Genomic DNA, 22,973 nt, shown 5'->3' with positions numbered 1-22,973 from the left:
ATAAAAGCGATTGGGCCTAAGCCAGAATTTTTAAGACTTTCAGGATGAAACTTTAGTGCCATGCCTAGATCATTTATTATAACAGTAAAAAATAAAACAAGAAAAGTAAGAATTATTTGCAATTTCAAACTATTCTTTACTGAACACTTTGCAACAGCCCAGATCCCTGTCATGACCATTTCTTCTCAATAACAAGGCAATACAAGCTCCAGACTAGGCTTCAGAAAAGGGCAGGATCTCAGTACCTCTGTTACCAGCCTGAGCCAAATTCTTCAGGAGAATATAATGAGCCTGCAGGAGGTGAGGTGTCCCACCCCAGAGGTGACAGCAAGGCACTCCACAATTGTTCCCCCAAGACAACGTAAATCAGGGCCAAGAAGTGACTGCATCCAAGTGCAGCACTACCACAGCACTCTCAGGACCATGGGATTCACAGCAAGCAACGTATCAAGAAAGGACTTGGGAGACTCCACCAAACTAAGCCATTCACTATTCCTAAGACACATTTTAGGGGCTATCATCATAGAGTTGGGATGTATGGTTTGAAAGCCCTCAGCTGGTTGGAGATGACCTTGAAGGCTGGGCTATTCTAGACTAGAAGTCTTCAGCCATAACCACACTCATTGTGAATGAGTGGAAAGAAAATTACGCAGTTCATTTGTGAGAGCTGATGAACAGGGTTAACAAATAAATAAAGGAAAATGACTACGAGGATGTTGGTCAGGGATGATAAGTCTAGGCAGCAGCAGTAGCTGAAACAATGCAAACATTCTCCCTTCCTTCACCATCTCATTCCATTTACAGTCCACCAAATCAAAGTCTAAACTATCATCAATTGACACATTTCATTAAGACTGGCTTCAGGAGACAGCTTATTATTGCAGAGTCAGCTCCACCTGACTGACTGTACAATACCCCCTGCTTTTGACATGGCTCCCTGCTGATGCCATGCTCCTAATCACACTGTATCTGAGCAGGGACTTTCCATGTCCTTCCAGGATGGACACAAACATCTCCTCCATTGCTTTAAGTATCAACTCTGTTACAAATCACTTATACACAGCAAAAATCTTAAAGGAGTAAAAGGGTTTGCAATTCAGAGGTGGCTCAGAGCCTACCTGCAGTTGCAGGGATAAAAGTACCCTCTTAGCTGTTAAAAGCCCCTCTGAGGAACAAAGTGTTATCCATAAAAACCTCCGTCTTCAAAGCCTGGTATAACTTTTAAGCCCTGACAAGAAACCCAGACAAAATAAATGCTCTCTCAATGCAGAATCCCTCTGATTATTATCAAAGGAATTGCTTAATCTAAAGTTATTGCAAGTGTAAAATGCCAACTTTGCAGTTAACGTGATGATATCAAAAAGTGAGTAATAGAGCTGGTGAACACCCCAAACCTGCGAACCTACTTATCATGAGAATATGAGAGGGTTTACTACACAGGTTTAAGCTGTCAATAGATTTTATCCTAAGTAAATTTTAAGCCAGTCAAAACGGAATGTATGACCAGCTGTGCTTGACTCCAGGTTCACCTGCAGCCAATTAACACTTTAGTAATTCTAGAGAGAATTAACTCCCTCCTCGCTGCTGTCACACTGCAAAGCCTGCAAACGTTCTGCAGTCCTTCAATGCAGGCATTCCTCCTGGGTAGGAGCGCTGCAGCAAGGGGAGGATGCAGAGCTCTGTGATTCCAGAGCACGTGAGCTTTCATCGAAAAAGGTCAAGTCTATTGATCGTGCACACAACAGTGCCCAGGGGGGCAGAAACCCTGAGCTTGCTCACATGCCCATCAGAAATTAGGCTGCAGAACGCTAGCAAGGTGAAAGGTTAACGAACTACAGGCTGAGGAAATAAAACAAGGCCACAGATGACTGTGCCATGAGGCTCCTGGGGCAGCTCTGCTGCCTGGAGTCATTTTCCCAGATAAAGGGCCGCAGATACGCTCCAGGAGTTAGAAGTCAGGGTGGCACAGGGTACTTTCCTCCTATCAGTGGGGCAGTTGAGATGTCCTCACAGGCCCTTTTGCTCACTATCACCTAAATCCCCCATAGGAACAAGGACGATGCAGAGACCCCTCTTATTCTCCATCAGCAACAGAGCTGAGGGGTTTGCAAGTCCAAGGGGGAGAATCCCTCCATTGTCAGCTCCCTTGCTTTGTTTTTTGAGGTAGGCAATACACTGTTAAGGGTTGAAAACTAAATCAAACAAAATCTAAATAAGGTTTGTTTGTTTGTTTTTTAAAGGACAACAGGTTTTCCAGTTGCACAGACTTGCTGGTACCACATTTCTGTCATCACTATGGATTCCTGTAACAGGCAAGAGTTTATTAAAGAGAGCTACAGTCTCTAGGCTTCAAGCGTAAAAATCAGAGCCATAAAGTCATTTTTTCTGTTATCTAGAGATACAAAGCTCCCAGTTGATTTGGATACAGATTCTGTGTCTTTCTAGCATTACCTAATCAGAGCATCCTAAAATACATGCAAATAACTGCATGAGAATAATTACAAGTGGTGCTTTAAGGTGACAGGCTTAGGAAAACAACAAATGCAGTGCAAGACTAAAGCAAACCAAAAGCCTCAAACAATTCACAGCAAGGACACTGCCAGCACTTCACCAGGTAAATAAAATTAGTAAGCCAGCAATTAGCAAAACAATTAAGTACTCAAAAAAAGCAAGCCAAAAAATAAATGTTCAACTCCACAAACACAAAGAAGTTGGCATCACACTCTCTGGTTTTAACAATGCAATATGGTTATCCATTTCTCCACGGCATATGAAACTTAACTCAGTATGAAAACAAATCACTGAAAGTCTTGGCAGATTAGCAAATGTCAGATCAAATTAGGCCTTCCCCGAGACTATGCAGGGGCTGTACACATTTATCACAGTCTAACAGATTCTTTGCTTTCTTGACGTGAATAGGTCAGAACAGCCCAGAGACAAAAGGCAGCAAGATTAGAAGACTCCAAGTGCACAGTTTTGGGAGGCCACTTACTGTCAGGCTTTGCTTTACAGCTACAGTTATTCACAGAGAAATGGTTTTGGAGATAGGTAAAGCCACAGGAGACAGCAGACACCAAAAGAAAATAGCTTTATGTTCCCACATCACTCCCTGCAAAACTCCACAGGGCCAACACTAACAGGGACACTCACATCACAGTCTGTGAAACTGCTGTACTCTGCACATGCAAACATAGCAGGCAGGTTTCAGATTACTTGCAGAAACTGGAGAGATTCCTGAGCGCTGCACAATGGGACACATCCCAGGATTTTTACCCAGAGCTCCTGAGCATAAAGCCACAGGGCTCAGGCAGCACACACACATGCCCTCTTCCAAAGCCTAGGCCATTCTGTCACCCAACCCACTACTTCCTATGGGAAACCAAGGCACACAGAGCAGGGAGGTGTACCTCAGCCCTAGAAGAAGCTGTACAAAAACTGGAGATGAGGGAAGATAGCAACCTACCTAACAGGAGGGCTGAAATATGATCACACACCAGCCTCTTCCACCTGATGGAGAGAACCAGCTTCACTGCTGCCCTCCTGCCAGGGGCAGATAGATAGAGGAGCATCCTAAGCTCAGCACCCATCGCCCACCCTTCTCTCCAGCACTTAATGCAAAGCTTACAGCACCTACACAACCCTTTTGAAAGAATTTAGGGCTTTAGCTCACCATGCTACAGCCATCAGGAATGCTGTCTTCTCTCTGGAACTAGATGTGTCTGCTGGTGGTCCCAAAAGCCTTGCAAGGGATACTGCCTCAACAAGCTTGTCTTGCAAAGACCTTCTCACAGCTTCAGTCAGACCTACTACTACCAGTCTTCCCCTCAGCCACCAAGGAATCATTTGTCTTGCCTGATGAGATGATTGGTAGCAGGAGGGATCTAGTATTTATCATCAGCCCCTCAAAGGAAAGAGCAAAATCCACCCACCCACTCCCCTCCCTGGCCTCTAATGCTCTCCAGTGGATGCAGGTGCAGGTAATTTAGCAGAATGAGTTGAAGCTCAGTTCAGTAAGTTATTTAAGCCTACACTTAGTTCAGGGAGCCCCAGGTTCTCCAGTTTCCTTAGTGCAGACAGGCCGGTACCTACCTTTGCTCTTGTGCTGGGCAATAGGAGGTCTGGATTTAGGAATTTGCCAGACTGATCCTTGCTAGGACAATCTGTGCTGCAGGAGTCCTTCAAGTACGGACTTCCTTCATTTACATTACATTGTATCATAGGTTAATGGCTCTCGTTACATAAACTGTTTTTAAAAATCCCGGTACAATTAGTTCCAAAAAACACGGAAATATCCACCAACTTGAATTCTCATTAAGAAGATAAAACTATAAACAAGAATATAGTTATTTTCAATAGATACCGCAGCGCACACTGTTTATAAAAACAATTGTTAGGTTTCTATAAGGCAGGATCATCTTGTGCTTTTTATTTAAGGAACACAATGGTGGAGGAGAACAGAACCATTACAACACATAAAGCAACTGTGCTTGGATGGCTACTTTGCCATTTGAAAGGAAAATCGGAGGCACAATAACGTCTTATTGTTTTTCTTCTAAAATATACAAGCGAACAATATACTACTTAAAAACAATTTATTGTAAACAATGCTAACGGCAGAAGAAAACAATACCTTAAGAGATAAAATGAACTTATATCCTCCAAGAGCAAGTCATCATTTTGACTTGTTGATTCGAAATAAATGGCTTATTAGTGCTCAAGTCATTTAGGAACTGCAAACGCATTGATAAAGACAGGTTAGCAAACAGAAACATAACATAAATATTTGGGAATTCATTGCTGCAAAGGACATACAATTTTCTAGCCACATGGGGAGAGGGTTATAGTACTGCCCCTTCTGGTGGCACCAACAGTAATCAGGGATGCAAGGAATCAAAGAGGCTTTTTCTGAAGGGGTTTGGAGGGAGCTGGGTGGGAACACCCAAGAGCTTTTCTTGGTAAGACTTGCATCTTGTAAACTAGAATTACAAAGCATAAGCCAGAGCCAAAGCTGCCACCAGCACTGAGCATGCAGATTTGCTGCAAGCTGGGCTGGCTGATGGGGAACCCTGCCCTCCCAGCCATCAGACAAGGAACTTAATGACGAATAAACCAAATAAAAGTGAGCTCTCAAGATGGCTCCGAAGGATGGGCTCAGAACGGCAGCAAACAAAGAGGAGCCAGTGCAGCAGCCCGGAGATGCACCTTGAAAAGCGCCTTTCAGATCCACTCCCTCTTACTTAAGTTCTTCCTTGCATCTTAGGGAGAAAATGGAAACAAAACGAGCTCTGGAATTCAGTTACGCCATTCAAACCCATGCTCGGCACTCCTTACCTGCTTCCTTTCCCACTCACTCATTCCATTTTGTGATCTCCAGACAGACAGTCAGACAGACAGACGTGCTGCTGGGGGAGGGTGGGACCACAAGCACTCCTCTGCTTGTACCTGTGTGCAGGACACTGAGCATGCTCCAAATTCCTCACCAGCCAGGTTTCAAGGGGAAAAAAGCTTCCCTGGAAGCAGATTAGAGTTGTCCCTGTACCAGCAGTGGATGAGCTTTATCCTGGATCCTTTTCAAAGCATTTAAACTTAAAAGAGGATAAAGCAGTGAGCAAGTTGTGCACAACAATAGCTTGTTTTAACAACTGCCTCTAAATCAACTCATATGAACAAAAATCATATGGAGCAAAACTCGGGACATGAGGGTCCAAATTCAGGCACTGGTACAATACACCTGCATGTTCAGTGGTGCCTCAGTTTCCCACCTACAAACAGCAGCTGGAATTCAGCTTATTCCTTTTTTTACTTGTCCTTCCCATAAAATATTTGGATAATGCTCAGGCTTTTACGAGGCATTTTTACAATACCTAAGACAACAGGGCCTTGACCTCTATTAGAGCTGCTAAATAGTTTCACATTGCTTGCATTACTGTAAACCCAGAACTTAGGCAGGAGGAACTGTCAGAAAAGTCTCTTCCAGCATCCAAACAGTAACAGCAATGTAATCAAAACTGCAGGAGCCAGGACATGAAAAATCTCACAGATCGGAAGGGGAAACAGGCAGAAGGACAAGAGCAGCGAGTTGCTTCCCTGTGGCTCTAAGAGCACATTTGGTTCAGGGACTACTGCTCCCCCAAAGCTGAAGGCTGCCAGGAATCTCACACCAGAAACAGATCAAATTTCCATATAGCTTCCTTCTGTCCCTTCTTCAGCAAGAAAACCCATTCTTCTTGATGCCCATTTGACAGCAGGGTGCCCACTGTGTGTCTGTATCACACCTCATGTGAAAAAGCCTAAATCAGCCAACTTCCCACACACATTCTGTCGATGCAAGACACCGGTGCCAGCTTGGCCAGACAGCCTGGTCTGGGCCAGGGCTCCTGCATGTGCCTGTACCAGGTCTTCCAATCTGCAAACATACTCCTTTAATAGAGCTGGGAGGAGCAGGAGCAGCCACAGCACAACCTGGTAGGAGGGGAGCAGTGCTGCCAGTACCCATCCCCAGGCAGAAGCCACTAGGGTCTAACGCAAACACCTCACTTCCCTGTCCTCAGGACTTTCCCAGTGCTCACAAAAGCTATGATATTAGCCCACCTCATTTTCCTTTGACATTTAGCACAGGTTAAACTGCTTGAGGAGTAAATGTGGCTACGGATAAGTCCTGCAAGACAGGAACCACAGTGAAATAAACTCCTGAGAGTCAAACACTGGGAACAAGCCACCTGGGTGCTTTCACAGTCAAAACACTGAAGGTGTTTAGACAAAAATTCAAAATACGTGATGCAAAGGGGAAAATATTTGTTCTGCTGCCTTCACTGTACCTCACAGAATCATTGTGCTTGGAAAAGAGCTCCAAGATCACCAAGCCCAACCCACCCCCACCGTGCCCACTAGACACATCCCACAGTGCCACATCTCCATGGGTCTTGAACACCTCCAGGGACGGTGACCCCACCATCTCCTGGGCAGCCTGTGCCACTCTTCCTGATAAAGCCCTTTACTTGATAAAGCAAACACCATTCTTTAGAGTACACCTCTTGTCAGGGCTGAGTTTTCAGTTTCTTAAGACTGAAAGAGAGATCAAAGCCAGACTGACTTTACTGTAAGAGCATACAGTGATTATGGTTGAAGCCCTTTCTTTATAAACACCTCTTTTCCATGGCTTGCAACTTTCTCAAAAACAAACAAACCAAAAAGCCTTTGGCTTGAAATACCTTTTAAAAAGCCTTAGCCTGGAAGGATGCTGCAAAGGGCATCCATCTGATTGGCTCTTTGAGCTACCAGAAAAATGAAAGCTGTGCCAGGCAAAAACTGTTTGTTCTACTCTTACACTCTAAATATTTTTATAAGTGTGTTTTAAGTCTCCAAGCCAGATGAATATGATGTATTCAAGGAGTAAGAGTTCCAGCTAAGGGAACAAAACACACAATAAGCACACAAGTATCCAACAATGGATTTCCAACACCTGGCTTTGCAATCCATAAAGGAAACACCTTGAGTGGGAAGGCTCACAGCGCATCTCCAGGCGCTTTCATCTGCTTCTTTTACAACAGCAGCTTGGCAAAGAGCAAAATCCACATCTCTACAAAGAAGCTACTTGCACTTCTTCATGATTTTGCCTTTAAAAAGTCAATAATCGCAGCAAATCAAGTTTTATCAACTGTGGCAGAAAATAAACTCCAAAATACAATCATCTGCACACATGCGAGGAGCTTTAATAAAGCCACGCTGTTAAGCAAGACGGCGTGCTGCAAGTTATCCAACCTCAACATGCTCAGTTCTGAGCAAATGCAGCACTGAACATCTCCTTCATGACTTCAGTGCTGCCAAGACTGATGATTTTCCCACATATCTGCTGGTTCTCTAAAAAAATTCAGCTCCTGGAGTCATGAGATTAAGTAGAAATACGCACTTTTATTATGTGAAAGGTTTTTAAATCATCATTTTTGCCCAAGAAATAAAGAAAAAGGGCCTTTACATTAGAAAATCCCAATGGGCTCCAAGGGCAGGGACAGACACAAGGCACAGCTCTATACAGACTATGGATTCTTGGGGCCACACCAAGCAGGGATCAGCTCTTGGTGCTCCTCTTCCCCTCTGTCCTCCCAGCCCTTTCTTGGGCACTCCTACAGGCATGAAGAGAAACCCCACTTAAAATTCACCACCTTCCTCCTCGGTTCACTTCCAAACCCCAAGGAAATGAGGCCAATAGCAGCCCTTCTTTCTCTCCCAGTAGCAGGAGCAGATCGAAGCTCCCCCATCATTTCCTCATCTACACTCAAGCTCCCCTCCTCCAGCGCTGCAAGGGAGCCTCAGAGCAGTGGTTTGGGATCCTCTTTTCCCTTGCAGTGACAGCAGCTCTATAAGACAGGTCTGCCGCCCCACAGCCAGGACCTTCCCGCAGCAGCAGGAGGCTCCCAGCAGGGCACGTCCTCACCTCAACTCTTCACCCAGCTCATTAAGACGTTCCTCCCCGCTGCCCCCCCCCCTTCGTTAACCTCCACGAGAACTAATGGGCTCCTTTGCAAATCCAGTGCACGCTCATAGAGCACGGCAAGCTTTAAACGCTGATGTTCTCATGCATATACAGAAAAGCAAATTTTACTCTAAATAGAAGTGGCAGCTTCTAATTTAGGAATATACAATTTGACTGCTAGGCACAACAAAAATTACCTATTTCCCATGCAGGCAAACAGGCTGTTGCAATGCCAGCTCAATGTGCAATTTCAAATAAAGGCTACCATCTTCTGCTTTGCATGAGTCCCCTCTGCCATTAACCCTTTCTGCTCAGGCAGCCTGCCTGGAAATCCCATCAGATTTTTTGTGGATGAATTTCACTCCTTCCACTAATGCCATCGGACCAGTTGCCATGAGAAATGCAAGAATTATTTCATAGCCATGCTGGTCATCAGGCTAAGGGCAGGGATCACAATCCCATGGGATCCAAAGCACAGACAGACCTTCCAATCTGCCCCATTCGTCTGCTTTGACTAAAAAAAGCTTGCAGACTTCATTACGTGGGCGTGCTTATATCTCAATACACATACATACATATACAACCCTATAAAATGCAGATTCACACCATGCACGTCATCACTGCAGAGACAAGCGAGCATTTTGCATGCACATCACCCACAGACTGAGCAAAGCTCCTTCAGACAGCCCCGCAGAGGTGTCTGCAGTCAGTGGGCTCCCCAGCATGCACAAAGCTTTATCCGCTTTATTCTGCAACCTGCCGAATTACCAGAATATGTTCAGCTGTTACACACTGACCCCAGAGCCATAATCTCCACCTCCCAGCAGCTGTTCCATGTGCTGGGGCATTTACAGCAGGCATTACGGGTAAACAATGGACACTTCCCAACTCAGGGCTGGGGGAGGCAAAGCACAGCCCATGTACCCCACTGCAGCATCCCTGCCTGCAGCACCAGCACACACTGCAAACAGCCACACAACTGCTGCATCCAGGGCTTATGGAAATTTCAAGTGTCTCCCCTGTGACATTAAAAAGCTGTTGACTTCCAGCACATCAAGCAGCAGAGACTGCAATTCGGTGTTTAAAGGGTGATTAAATGCAAGTGACTTAAATTATATATCCCAAGTTGCTGGAACTGACACCATTTAAAACTCACCATCCATCCCCCGTTTCCTCCAACACTGATTATTACCCACTAAGAGATGAGTATTTTACAGGCACTGAACCACGGATTTATAAATTGGAGATAATTAAATGGGTTTGCATTACAAATAGAGTAAAAAATTCCCATTCCATGGGCCATCTGAGAATGCTTACAAAGTCAAAGTGGATGTTTTCATACCTGAAAACTTGCTGCTAACTTTGGCACAAGCTTGGAGTTATTTCACAGTGGATTCATACCAGACATTTACTGTACTGGTGAGTAACCTCAGATAGACTCAGGATCTATCATTAAATCTCCTACACACAGCTCTGTAATAAAGCTCCATACAGCCAACACAAAACTCGCCTGTTTCTCCTTGATAAAGACATGGAATGACTTGCAAGATGCTGCCTTTCAGATTTCAAGGTGTCGCATGATTCCCCGGGCCAGTGATGAAGGCACAGCCTTTCTTCCTAACCCTGCTGCCAATCCACCCTGGGCAGGGACAGTGGGAGCAAAGCCCCCTGAAAGCCTTCGTTGCCCCCCCCCCCCATTTTCCCTGGCATTTTTAAGCCAGAAAAAAGAAAGTGTTGTATTGATCTCACCACCTGACAGAAATAAGAGAGACTCATTAAGCACAGAGATCTCAGGGAAGGAGTCTCCAAGGAATTTTATTCACTTGAATGAGGGCTCTTGTAAAATGCCAGGAGGGAAAGAAAAGAAAGAAAGAAAAAAGCCAAATCCTGGTTCTTCACTGTCAGCTGGCATCTCCCTGCACTTGTGGGAGCACAGAGCATCGCAGACTCAAAGCAGAGGCTGGAAGATGCTTGGAGGGCTGTGCCTGTGGGCATGAAGCAGGGGGAGAGCAGAGGCAATGCAAACAGGAGTGAATATCAACAGTGACTGGGGACACACAGCAAATAAACAGTGATGTAACAGCTTTTGCAATTATAATTCAGACAAAAACAAACAAAAATGACAACCCAGCACAACAAAAGGGAGGATGTCAGGAGGGGGCCGCAGGGACTCCACCACATTCACATCTGTTGCTATCATAACATCCCAAACAGGCAGCTCCAGAAAGCAACAGTCAGAGGGCAGGAAATACGGATGGGGCAGCAGCAAATTCTTGTGATCTACAACTGTGCTTGAAGTGTTCATGGCCACACTGAGAGCTGAATTTATATCCCAAATCCTTGTAACAGCCCACAGTGCTGCTACTGGTTTTGACCCCATCCCCAGAAAGCACCTCTAGGGACTGAAATAGAGAGTCCAAGGGGGGTCCATAAATAAAACAGACCCTGGAGGAAGGAGGAGGGGTATGGGAAGCAAGAGAGCGTGGAGGGAAAGCATTTAATAAGGAGTGCCATGTTTAAGTGAGATGTCTCTAAAACAATCCCACATCCCTCTCAAAGCTTCTGTCGCTGCTGTAGGTGAGCTGGGTTGTCCAACAGAAAACGAGCATTCTACCTGTGCAGAGTGTGGTCCAGTGCTTGCACGGAGGTAGAGGAATGGATTTAGGGGAAATCGTATATCTGGACCCCATGGAGACAGGTTTAATGCACACCATCCGTGACAGGCATCAGTTTAACTGCTCTGCAAATCCTCCCCTGAAACAGTCACAATTTCTTTCGCTATTGCTTCATTACCTTCACAGTAAGAAATTCTTCCCCCTGTACTCACCTCAAATATTCTTTTCAGGGAAATAGAGGCATTTTCCCCCAGTGGGTCCTAAAAAGTGATCATTATCCTTTTTACAGAAATCTTTCACGTGCCAGAATATGTATTGCCTGCACTCAGGCTTGTATTTCCAAATACAATTCTTTCAACCTACCCCTTCAAACCTCATCCATTTTCTGAGCCTCTGATCTGCACCATCCATTTCCAGCCTCACCACTGAGATGGTCCTCCTTCAGCCACACACTGCCCAGTACCATTCAATGCAGTGAAAAGTAATCATCATCCATGTTTTATGCATGACACTTCTGCAATGATGACTTGGAGAGAGATTAGACTCTCATTCTGAGAAAAGGAGAACCTTGGAACAGTGCTGACACGTGAGCTGGTCACATCCAAAGCTCCTGTTGTGCATAAAGTGTTTATCCCCTCACAAAGGGAAGTTGGGCACATATACCTTTATCATTTATTATACATATGTGTAATTAACATTACATTTTGTGAGGGCTGAAGCAGAGGAAGCACAGAGCACATCTGCTTTTCACGATCCTCATCTCCCTAGACATGCTCTGTTCCTGTACGACCTTTCTCGCACATTCCACTACTATTTTTGCAAGAACTTCACCCAATTTGGAAGCCTTCAAATAAAGAGTTTTTCCACTAGAGGGCACAAAGACGATTTCTGCTCAATGAAAAACTAATGTTAGGAGGACTACAATCTAATTATTACCATCTTACCAAAGGTATCACAAACACCAATAAATGAACACTTAATATATCGAGATGTAGCTCATACTTCCCATGTGTTACACCACCAAACACCTCTAAAACAACATAGACTGAAAAAACAGAAAACCAAAATTGACTCTGCTCTGGCAAGGTCTCCTATATAACACTATATAACACTACATGTGTCCAGAGTTCCTCAGTGCCCACAACTTTTCATTAGCTACAAGACTATAAGATTATGTCAGCACTGGAGAGTGAAAATCTATCCTCCTGTTGTCTAAGTTCAGCATTTAGTCACTGAACTTCTTTTCACTGTTGATTCCTCTATCAATAGAAGTTCTCTAGATCTAGTAGATCTTCAGTTTACAGATACATTTAGATCACGATAAGTCACCTCCTGTTTTGGGTAAACAGATTATAGGCTCTCAGGCTCATCTATATAAGGCAGCCTTTCCAGATTTGAATCTCACCTTGTAAACTTCTCACTACCTGGATCCATCACCCTGACACTTTAACCAGTTCCTCACAAAGCCACGGTGAGGATGATGTTTACACAAACACAGACTCACTGGGTTGAACATCTGACTGACATGCAATCCAACCAGCACAACGTTAGTGATGATTTCAAAGCATCTCCATAGTTCTGTGGCCCTGGGGATCCATCAGCCTCCCAAACCCCGACAGCTACAAGTGCCTCTAACCTACCTTGCTCATTCCTGTACTTCTGAGACCCCGACCTTCCAGGGCCCAGGCCAAGGAGATGAGTGATGGCCTGGTAACCCACTCGTGTCCGTGCATCCAGACGCAGGGCCACGCTCCCCTCCATGGCTACTGTCCCTGGGTCTGAGCACAGCAGGCTCTGCTCCGTGCCCTCCTGCTTTCCGTGCACTTCCACTTACAGAAGGTTTGGTTTCAACAGAGTCAGCCTGGAGACTTTTGCTAATGGAAGAAGAGAGACAATAGGAGCATGCAGGTGCTTCCTCCCATTTAAAGTGTTTACTTGTGCAGCTCAACACAGTGACGTTATTGTGAATTAGATCCGCGTGCTGTTTCACAGAGTTCAAAAGGTAGCACGTAACAAAAGAAACCCCAAAATACTGCTTATTAAATTAAATGCTGCAGATTCAATACTTTTTTTTCTTTCCTTTTAAACTCTGCTTCCTTTGCTAATGCCAAGTAAGAAGGTTTTTCCAACCATACAATTAAAGTGGTTTGAAATGGGAAGTGATACAGACTGTACCAAAACAAATAAAAACCCTAACAAAAGCAATGAATTTATCAGCCTATCTCCACTGCCTGTTCAGCAGGCTCCTTATGGCACTGAAAGACAACGCTGTCAGCTGCTGGGGAGGTAAGAACCTGAGATTGTTGCGGCAGTCCAAGAAAAAGCAAGAAGATGACAAGGAAAAAGGTACAGTATGGCTGAGCCACAACACAGAGTTAAGGCAAATGCCAGCCTGAAAGTGAAACAACGGCCTATTTGTTTTACAAGATACAGTAAGGAATTCAGCTGTATTCCATAGTAAACCATTTGGCTTAGGACTGAAACCGGGGGGAAAATAAGAGCATCTGATTCTAATTTTGTTGTCTTAAGTTTATGTTACATGAATCAAGATGTTTACTAGAGGTGCCAGACACTCAAATCCATGGTTGGACCTTGTACATAGGAAGTATCAGATGTACTAAACATCTCACAGTTCCCCTGTGCAGTGAAGGCTCAAAGCAACTCAGAGCTTGACAGCAAGATAACAACAATAATAATAACAAAGTCAAGATGCTTTTTGTGGCATAAACACAAAAATCCAACTTACAGACATCAATCTGTAAGAATCTCAGTCTCCTCACAGCACCACCTTTTTATTGCTCTGGAAATTTCAAACAAAATATCCTTATATTTAAGATCGTGCAGCTTCAGAATTGTACCTCTTTCCCACATGAAACTGTACCAAAAAAAGAATGCCAGAAATGCCACAAGCAATACCACACATAATGAACAGAACTGAGTCCTTTCATCTGACTGCAGCATTCTCCTGCCCACTCCCCACAGTCGCTGCTATTTCAGAAGTGCTTCCATTGATTTTCCTGCTTGGTGGGAGTGGGCTGGATGGGATTCAGCACTTTGTTCTCTGCTCTCATTTTCTGAGAGGTCCTGTGGGATGATTGCTCTGAGAGAATGCATGTCAGTTCCAGACTCCTTCCACTCTCTATCACCACTGACACTAGAAACAGCAATTAAAATCCTTCTCCCTGTTGCTTTGCCACAGATGTGTGCTAGAAAGTAAGTGGCAAGTGCCACCTCCTCTGATGGACATGGCAGTAATGCAGTGACTTAAGATCAGCAGGTTAATGATCTATAGAATTGTTTTCATGCAGCTCAGCAATGCCATGTCTACATTATTAGATATCTCCTTGAAATAACATCAGAACATGGGTGGACATGTGCCTGAAAACAGCTGCAGCAGCTCATGAGCTCAACTGTTCACTGACTGTTTGGACCTAATCCATTCTACCTGTGCTGAAACAGTCCCTCAGCACACTCCTCCCCTCACCACACACTCATCTGAAACAGCACCAGCAAACAGCAGACAGGGTTCGTAACCTCTTCAACCAACATCTGCTCTTCAAACAAATCTCTGGCAAGCAAAGGCCAAAGGAGCACCTTCAGTCTTCTCTGAGTTACCCAAAAAACAACTACAAGTCCCCATGTGCACAGCATTATCATGTATGAAGACAAAGGCAGAATAACCGCTAAGTAATGCCTGTCCCAAGTGCCCAGATCTCCCCAGCTCACTCCAGCAGCACTTCTCTGTCTCTTATTGCTTATTTTAGCCTTTAAAAGCAACCCATGTGCTTTATTTTTGTGGCTTTCATTCCACTGCCAGATTTACAGCAGTTCCAGACGGTGCCACTGATTTAGATGCCATTGCTTTAGAGGAGATCCAAGAGAAAAGCAATTGAATACAAACACCGAAAGAGAGCTGAAAGAAAGTAAACAGGTGAAAATAACTTCATTTACCAGTGTTGGTTTAGAGATCCACAAGGACACTGCATTTACTACATGTTGCCTTGGGCAGCTACAAGGACAGCAAGAGGAAAGGTATTTCCAAAGCTACTAAAGTGACATAAGAGCAAGACTTAAATCCCACTGAACAGCCAGGAGCCCTGGGCTGCAGACAGCTACAGAGCATTGACAATGCTCAGCATTCCCAGCTCCCTGCTGAGGAACAAAGCAAATGGAACGCTGTAAAAACTGCCACACCACTGCCCTCAGCAGCCCTTGGGGTGATCCGTCTCCCCTGCACTTCAGAGATCTGCAGTGCCCACCTCAGCCAGACTCACCAGCCTACGCAGACAGCAGCTATGAGAAAACACCCCTATGAAACAGACATTTCAGCAAAATCCCAAGCTCTTTTTAAAAGAATAATTTAAAGGAATCAGTCTCGAAGCAGTGCAGCCTGACAGAAACGAGTTCTGCAAGCAGAAACTGCACAGGACTCAGAAGCAAACACAACGGGAGTTGACAACAGTAATAAATTAGAGGTTTTAATTGTGGTAAAAATAGGCCTTCTAAAAGACCAGCAGTAACAGTATGTTCAGAACTTCGTCGCATTACGTTTAGGATTCCTACCAGCAGCATGCAACAAAACATATCTGAGCTGCAATCAATTTCCTACAGCCTCACGTAAACATTACAGGAATTTTGTCCTCTGCAATACTTCTTGCTCTCCAGGCTGCTATAAATAAGTCAGTTACAGCCCCACTGCCTCTTTGTCTCCTATCTTGCCATCTCAAGTCACTGCTTTTATTTTCCTTGTGCTACCAGTACAACCACTTTCCGACTCAGCAAACATTTTAGTTGTTACCCATAGCAAAACTCTCCGCAGAATGAAGCATTTCACGTTCACAGGGGAGGCATGGAAAGAAGAAGCTGTTTTCCAGTGTGCTCATCCTCCTTCCATACAGGACTGGGGAAGGGAGGCAGCACGTTCCAACTTCAGGAGCCAGGAAGGACGCTCAGCTGCAGGAGGGCAATGTGCCATTGGGCCTTTTGCAGGCAGGGACTTTCTGGGAGACAAACTACTCCCCTGCAGGACAGGATTTGTACCCCAGTACTAAGATACAGTACTGGAGTGGGTGGGATCAGGGCAAGGGAAGAGACACCTGAGCTGACTTCAATGCATCCCCATCCTTTGAACACTGCACTCATACATAAATGAAATAACGATATGTTTGGACTACACAAAAGTGGCTTTTTTTTTTTACCCTACCACCAGATGTGTCATGTGAAGGATACTGTCATACGATAGCCATGGGGGAGGTCTGCAAACTTGGGAGAACGTTCCGAGCAAAGTAAACTACTACTGACAGCAAGTGGAACAGAGCCCTGAGAGGCTCTGCCAGTGGGAGGACCCAGGGAAAAAAAAGCAGCCTTGACCTTGCACTGGGGAGAGCAAGAGAGAAAGAATAGGCACTGGGGATTCAGTATGTGATCATGATCACTTAAGTTACTCATGGGCAGAGGCGCAGGCGCTCATCCCAGGAGAACACATCCCAAGGTGGAGTTAACACAGAGCAGCCCTGGCACCAGCCATGCAGACTGAGCACCTGTGTGACAGGGACCCAATGTCCTTACAGCCAGGGAAAGCACCGTGCCCTGCCTGTCCCAGCACAAGGCCGTTGCCAGATTACAGAACAAACAAATCATGGGTGTCCATGACACCCAGCTCGCTCTGAGAGCAGCTGGAACGTCAGGTGTTCAGCAGCACACACGTCCCACAGCGCTGACAGCTGTGCTGTTATTGTACTTTTGTCCTCTTTAGAGCATAAACTCTCCAGGGGCAGGGACTGCACCTTCACTGATGTACTTACAACACCTCACGTGCTACATTCTCCTAACACTCCATTACTGAGGCTATTCAGAAACTGCTGCCATGAAGATGCAATGCTCGCACCTGACTCCAGCCTCTCCTTGCTTAAATCAGCATATCTCAGGCTTCACTAAAACCCTGTAATGCCTGCCAGGTCAGCTTAACTGTGCCAATATTGAAGTGAGCTCAATATAAACCCTATAATTTTCTAATTCACTTTGTTAAATAGCTCCCAATATAGGCAACACATCAGAACAACTGCACAAAGACTCCTCAGTTATCAATATAGTGACAGCGACGTGAGCTTGCGCAAAGTTTTCCAGCTGCTGATGACTCTCCTGCCCCTACACGTGGATGCTGTGAGCTCCTGGCACTGCGTGCTGCTCATAGACATGGCAAGGGCTGAACCTGAGCTTCCATCTGTGACAGCTCAGCACTGAGTGCTGCAGCACAGTGAGACGAGCTGCAAGTGAGCAATGCAGAGAGAGTGCGTCAGTGCTCAGTGCACTGATCCAGGTAGACAGTGGGAGGTGGGGGGTGGGCTGGGGGGGGATGTACTAAAAATGCTTTTGACAGGGTGAAAAATGAGAGCAAAGTGAAGCACAGCTCAATCCGTCAAAACAAAATCACAGCAAACCTCCTGAAAAGAAGGATAAAAAAACACAGCTCAACTCACATTCTGTACTAACCAATGACTGCTGCATTCATTTTCTTGAAGATAAGGGAGTGGGTTAAGTTTGCCAGACAACACACAGAGTAGATTTGAAAGGTAATCACACCAGAAAAACAACTGATCAAATTCTGAAGAGGTTCTAAATGTAAGTAAGACAATGAGGACTTCCTTCCACTTAGCAATTCAAAAAGACTTGCAAAATAGTTCTTAGGTTGCACTGTTGGCCTGCTTGGTTTCTGCTCCAGGCAGGCTTTGCCCTTTCCCTCCAAGCTCACCTGCCAGGGGAGAGATGGGGTTCTTCAGAGCACCCAGATCACAAATTGGTACCAAACAATCCCTCGCAATGCATTTTTGATTGCAGTGCTAAAGGTCAGCCTAACATTCAGAGTGCAGAGGGCCCATTAACGTGGTAAAAGAGTCCTAACCGTGTTAACCCCAGTGTGTTTTGAACGGTGAGGCAGCTCATAATTAGCTTAGGTGGGCCAAACTAATTATTCATAGCCAGAAGGAGCATCTCCCAATGCAAGAGGAGTACGAGATATATTGATAGTTCTTTCCCGATAAGCCCATTATAAGCTTTCAGAGATGCATGATCAGAGCATTTGACTGTTTTCTCACAACCTGGAGGTGCATGCAGTAAGGAGCAAGGGAGGCAGGAGCACAAAGCTGGGTCTGTGTGTGTCTGTCAGCAAAAGAAATTCAAAAAGGAAGACAAAAAGCAGGCTTCTGTCACACTACGAAGTGCAATTGCAATTTACCAGCTTCGTTTTGCAAAGGACAGTTATATCTGATGCATGTCTATTCTATATAAATGTCTGAGCACGCTTTTACATCAAATCCATTTTAACAAATGCCTCCAGCATTAAAAATAGGAAATAATATGACAAAAACTGTACAGATGTGCAGCACCCCATATATAAATATATATGTACCTCCAGAGCTGCATTCACACTCTAAAAGCTTGATCATCCCCCTCACCCCCGTAGCATTTCTGAACCCCTCCCCACAAGCGCACACAGCTTTTCTATTTGCATCTGCATTGTTTTACCCTCTCCTCTTTATCCAGTCCATTGCTTGCCTACTATTTTTTTTTTTAACTGAGGCCAAAATTCCACCACTTCTGTGTCAGGAATTCCCTCCCTCCCTCCTCCCTCGAGGTTTCCCCTTCCATTACAAATTAACTCTTACACATCCCTCTCCTCCCAGCTAAAGGCCTGGCGTCAGGTTCCCATATTCCCCCAGAGCCCTTGCAGAGAAGAGAAGCCACCCTTACTGTCAGCAAGTTTGGGCCACTTCATTTAGGCAAATATTTACATACGTGCATGCCATATTTCACTGTCAAATATTTTTAAGTGTGAGTGTGTGTGGGGGGGGGGGGGTTGGGGGTAAATCTTGAGGAACTCTGTATCATGCTGGCTTCAGTTCCACCACTGACTTTAGCACAGTTGCAGCCCTGCTTCTGGCAACAGCACACGAGAGGATTCCTGGCACTTGTAACATCCCAGATAACCTCCATGCAATGGAGATGGGGAGAAGCAGTACAGCAGAGAGAAGAAAATGAAAGTTAACCCCTGGTTGCATTTCCTGCTTTCTGGCTCAAACTAACCCTCATTTAAGTGCTACTTCAGTATTTTCATTTATTAAAATATATCAAATTGGGGTCTGCTGGAGGAGGAAAGGAAAAGATATACTGTTTGAATATCTAACCTCACTATGGTCTAACGACTGTAGTATTTATTGAACTGCTCGTAATTACACAACTCCTCACTGCCTTCTCTTAAATGTTCTGCCCAGTGTCCCAATTAGTGTGATTTATCCACAGGCACAGAAATCACAAATAAGACTTAGGGACCTGCAGCTCTGCACAGAGCAAGCACACACAGCGCACACACGAAGGCAATGTGGAGGGTCTCCACATTAAGTGCAGCTTCATTAAACCTCCAGATCTCAGACAGAACTCACTGCTGGCACCTACAGAGCTGCATCTTATGCTGGGTTAAGTTCAACCCCCATAGGTGTGTGTCTGCCATACGTGAGTACTCATGGTGACTCAGGGAGGAGCCCCGTACAGTCTCAGGGATGTGCTCCTTCCAATAAGCCTGCTGGCATCTACCTGAGATTCCAGAGTCAGTGCCACCACCCCTGCAGGACACTCATCACCTCAGTCCCCCTGCATCTTCCCCTCCCGGAAATTTCCTTACCCTTCTGTAAAGAATAACTGGAAATTATATGTATCTTAAAAGGGTAAAATCTGGGAACTGCTACCCAAACAGTAAATGACGTGGCAAACTCTGCTTCCTTCCTTCTCGGGATGAAACACTTCTGAAATTAGTCACCTCCAATTCACAGCTTTAAAAAGTGCCAGCATTCAGTGACACAGACTGACTCCCTCAAAGAAGCTATAGAAACATATGGTTTTCAAATCAAAAACAAGAATATCATGCCTAGAATCCAAAAGCTTTTGGTCCCCCAGTCACCTTTCCCCTTCCAGTGTACTCACATCTGCTCTCCTCTTTCTTTCTCCACTATGTTCCTGTGTTTATCACACTCGGAAACGCTGCATGTCCTGTTCACCATCATACCCACATTGCATAGGTCCTGCAGTTGGCTGCTACATAGTTTGGGAGCGAAGACAGAATTGAAGGTAAATGCATGTAAAATGCATTTAAGAATCAGCTGGTTTGGGTCTTGTTTTTGTTTCTCCTCATTTTTCCAGACCATGTTTCAGCAAAGGAAGAAATTCATCTTGACTTAGGATACTTGGTTTTCAAACTAGATATGTTTTATTTTTTGATTATCCCTCCCCATAAACAATATCAACACATTCAGATTCCGGTGCCCAATTAAATCATCACTCTTCAGATCAAACCCCAGGTACCAAACTGACAAAACCCAAGCACTACAGAAGATATAGTGGTCTTAAGACAGACAGAAAATGTGTAGAAGTATTGCCTTATCCTCATTCTGCCAAAGAAGAAGAAAAAAGCCAAAGCTAAAGTGTCTGACAATAAAACTCAGCAGCTAAGCACACCTGCTGGAAGAGAATCAGTCTAGCAAAGGGCATGAGGAGATGCAGGGGAAAAAATGTACTTCAAGCAGCAAAAATGTCTTGGGTGACAGAGAGGCACAAAAACGCTTCTTTGTTGGCACACCGGTCACAGCCAGGCACTCAAGACTCCAAACACTCCAGAAACAAATCCAGGCATCAGTCTCAGCTCTGCGGCCGGTATCTACATTTTGCAAAATAAACATGGCAGAACAAATCCCTCCAGAAACCGCAGGCTACAACTTTTACACGCTGAGTTTTAAAGCGTAAGATCAACAGAAGGGAGCAGTTTGGTTTTAAAACCTGTTCCCAGGCTAAAACCCTCAATTATGGAGTGAGATTAACATGGACGGAGGTGTTTACAAACCTCTCCATGAGGATTTTATACACAGAACAGCTGCCACCAGCTGAAGGGCACCCCTGAGAGCTCTGAGCATTGCACTGTGTGTTTCCTGTCCCCAGAGGTGACCCATCTCTTGCAGTCTCACACATCAGCGTTAATTTGGGACCAATGACTCGTGATTCCTGTTTTCCTGAACGTTCAAACCAATATTATGAGGAAACCTGGTACGTTGGGTTTTTTTTTTTCCTCCCCTCAGAGCCACAGGAAAGGTAGGAAGAAATAAAAGGAAAACTAAAAGACAAACAGCCCAGACGCAAAATTTCTCACGTACCTCTTCCAAAATCACACCACTGGGGAGGAGTATTCCAAAACATTAAGCTTTCATTTGGCCTAAACAAGGAGCCTGGCACCAGAAATGCTGAAATTACACACAGGGAAAAGACAAAAGAAAAGAAAAAACCACACAGCAATACAGGCAGGTCTCCCTGGGCCTCTGGCCATAGGAAGCCAGGCTCTACCTTTGGTGCTGCAGAGGTCAGCCTCTGACTTTGGCGTCCTCTCTCTTCAGCACCATGAAGGCCAGCTGGCACTGAAGCTGGAAGACTTCTGCACTGTGCCCATTCAAAACACTATGCAGAAAGCAGGCTGGCAGGTGGAAGCCCATCCCAGGTGTCCAGGTCCCTGTGCAAGCACATAGTGCCAGGCCAAGAGCTGAAAGCTTTACTGGCTGCAACCGTGAAGGTGCAGACAGGCCAAGGCTCCACACGTGGCACAAATGGATGCTGTCCCCGTGCCCACACACCTCTCTGCCCAGAGTCCCAAGGTGCAACCTTGGTAAATCAGCCTCAATGGGATCTCTGCCATTAATTATGACCAAACACGACACTTCTTTATTTTCCAGCAGCCTCCTGCCCACCTGGCATGGATTGGGGCAGAGGGAGGTTAACAAGCACCAAGGCTGCTCCCCTGGGGCAAAGCAATTCCAGTGGAAAGCATCCCCAGCATCCTCGGTATTAAATGCTTCTGGCAAAGACAAAAATGCATTCAGCTTGCATTTTTTATCTCCAAAGTTCTGCAAGAGTCACATCTTTCCCAAAAGCTGCCCTCACAGGCTGGAGCTGTGGGAAAAGGCAGATCTCTCACAAACACGAGCCAGCCCAACTCACTGACTGCCTGGGGCCACTTGTGCAGTCTGGTTCCTCAGGAGAAGCACAATTCAGCACCCACACTACACACACAAAGTACTGAGCTTATACCCATCACTGTGTCACCCCAATTTCCTGTGATTAAACCTCTTTCAAATCCTCATCTAAATACAAATGGAAAAACAAAACATGCAATCAAGCCAACGTCTTAAAAAAAAAGAAAAAGCTTTGACTACAATTTGGCTGGACAAGAGCATTATGAGGAGCAGCTGTTTCTTCCCCCAAGGTTTCTGAATTATTTTATTAGCATTCCAAGAGCTCTTAGAAGAGGCTGACAAGACCCCATTAAATCACCCAACATTTAACAGTCCCATTTATTACATTTTGCCCTTCCCCCTCTGCCCAGCACAAATCAATCTTCTTTTTCTTTTGTTTATTTCCCAACTTCATCCATTCTGCACACAACGGATTTCTATCACAATATTGCATGGGGAGCACCTCATCTATTAAAATGCCATCAGTATCAGCTCTGCACATGATGACTTCCGAGAGGAAATAACATTGCTTTTTTTTTTTCCTCCTCCTTTTTTCTCCTCTCTTCACTCTACAGCTTCACATTTTCCCATTCTCTTGAAAGGAAAAGGGCAGCATGCTCTAAGACTGGAACTCAAGAACAAAACCATAAAAACCTATGCAACAAAGAAAGGCCTAAAAGCCTCAGAATGGGCCATTCTGAACTCCTGCAGAAAGCAATTCTTTTCCTAGCTTGAAGAAAATGTTACCTGGGGAAGATACGGGATGAAGGAAAAAAAGGATTAGAAGGGTTTTTTGTGTGTGTTTTGTGTGTGTGGCCGTAGGTGTCAGTTTGAACTCTA

The 22,973-nt window shown here is 45.0% G+C and overlaps 1 protein-coding gene across 30 annotated transcripts in view; it reads right to left on the bottom strand.

Annotated features, from left to right (window-relative positions):
- The window catches only part of MAGI1 (membrane associated guanylate kinase, WW and PDZ domain containing 1), a 284,769-nt gene that overhangs the window by 235,325 nt on the left and 26,471 nt on the right, over positions 1-22,973 (bottom strand). For 5 of the 30 annotated variants that reach the window (XM_085516262.1, XM_085516265.1, XM_085516264.1 and 2 more), the window contains exon 1: positions 12,729-12,981. The exons of the other annotated variants lie outside the window; for them this stretch is intronic. In XM_085516262.1, coding sequence (XP_085372388.1) covers positions 12,729-12,849 — 121 coding nt within the window. In that variant the 5' untranslated portion in view covers positions 12,850-12,981. Of the gene's footprint in view, positions 1-12,728; positions 12,982-22,973 lie in introns of those variants that run through there. 30 annotated transcript variants of the gene reach the window in all.

The sequence above is a fragment of the Coturnix japonica genome, chromosome 15 (assembly GCF_054131305.1).
Source record: "Coturnix japonica strain WE chromosome 15, WE-NBRP24, whole genome shotgun sequence".
NCBI lineage: Eukaryota > Metazoa > Chordata > Aves > Galliformes > Phasianidae > Coturnix > Coturnix japonica.
The sequence above is the reverse complement of the archived record's forward strand: the minus strand, read 5'-3'. Positions and strand labels throughout refer to the sequence as shown.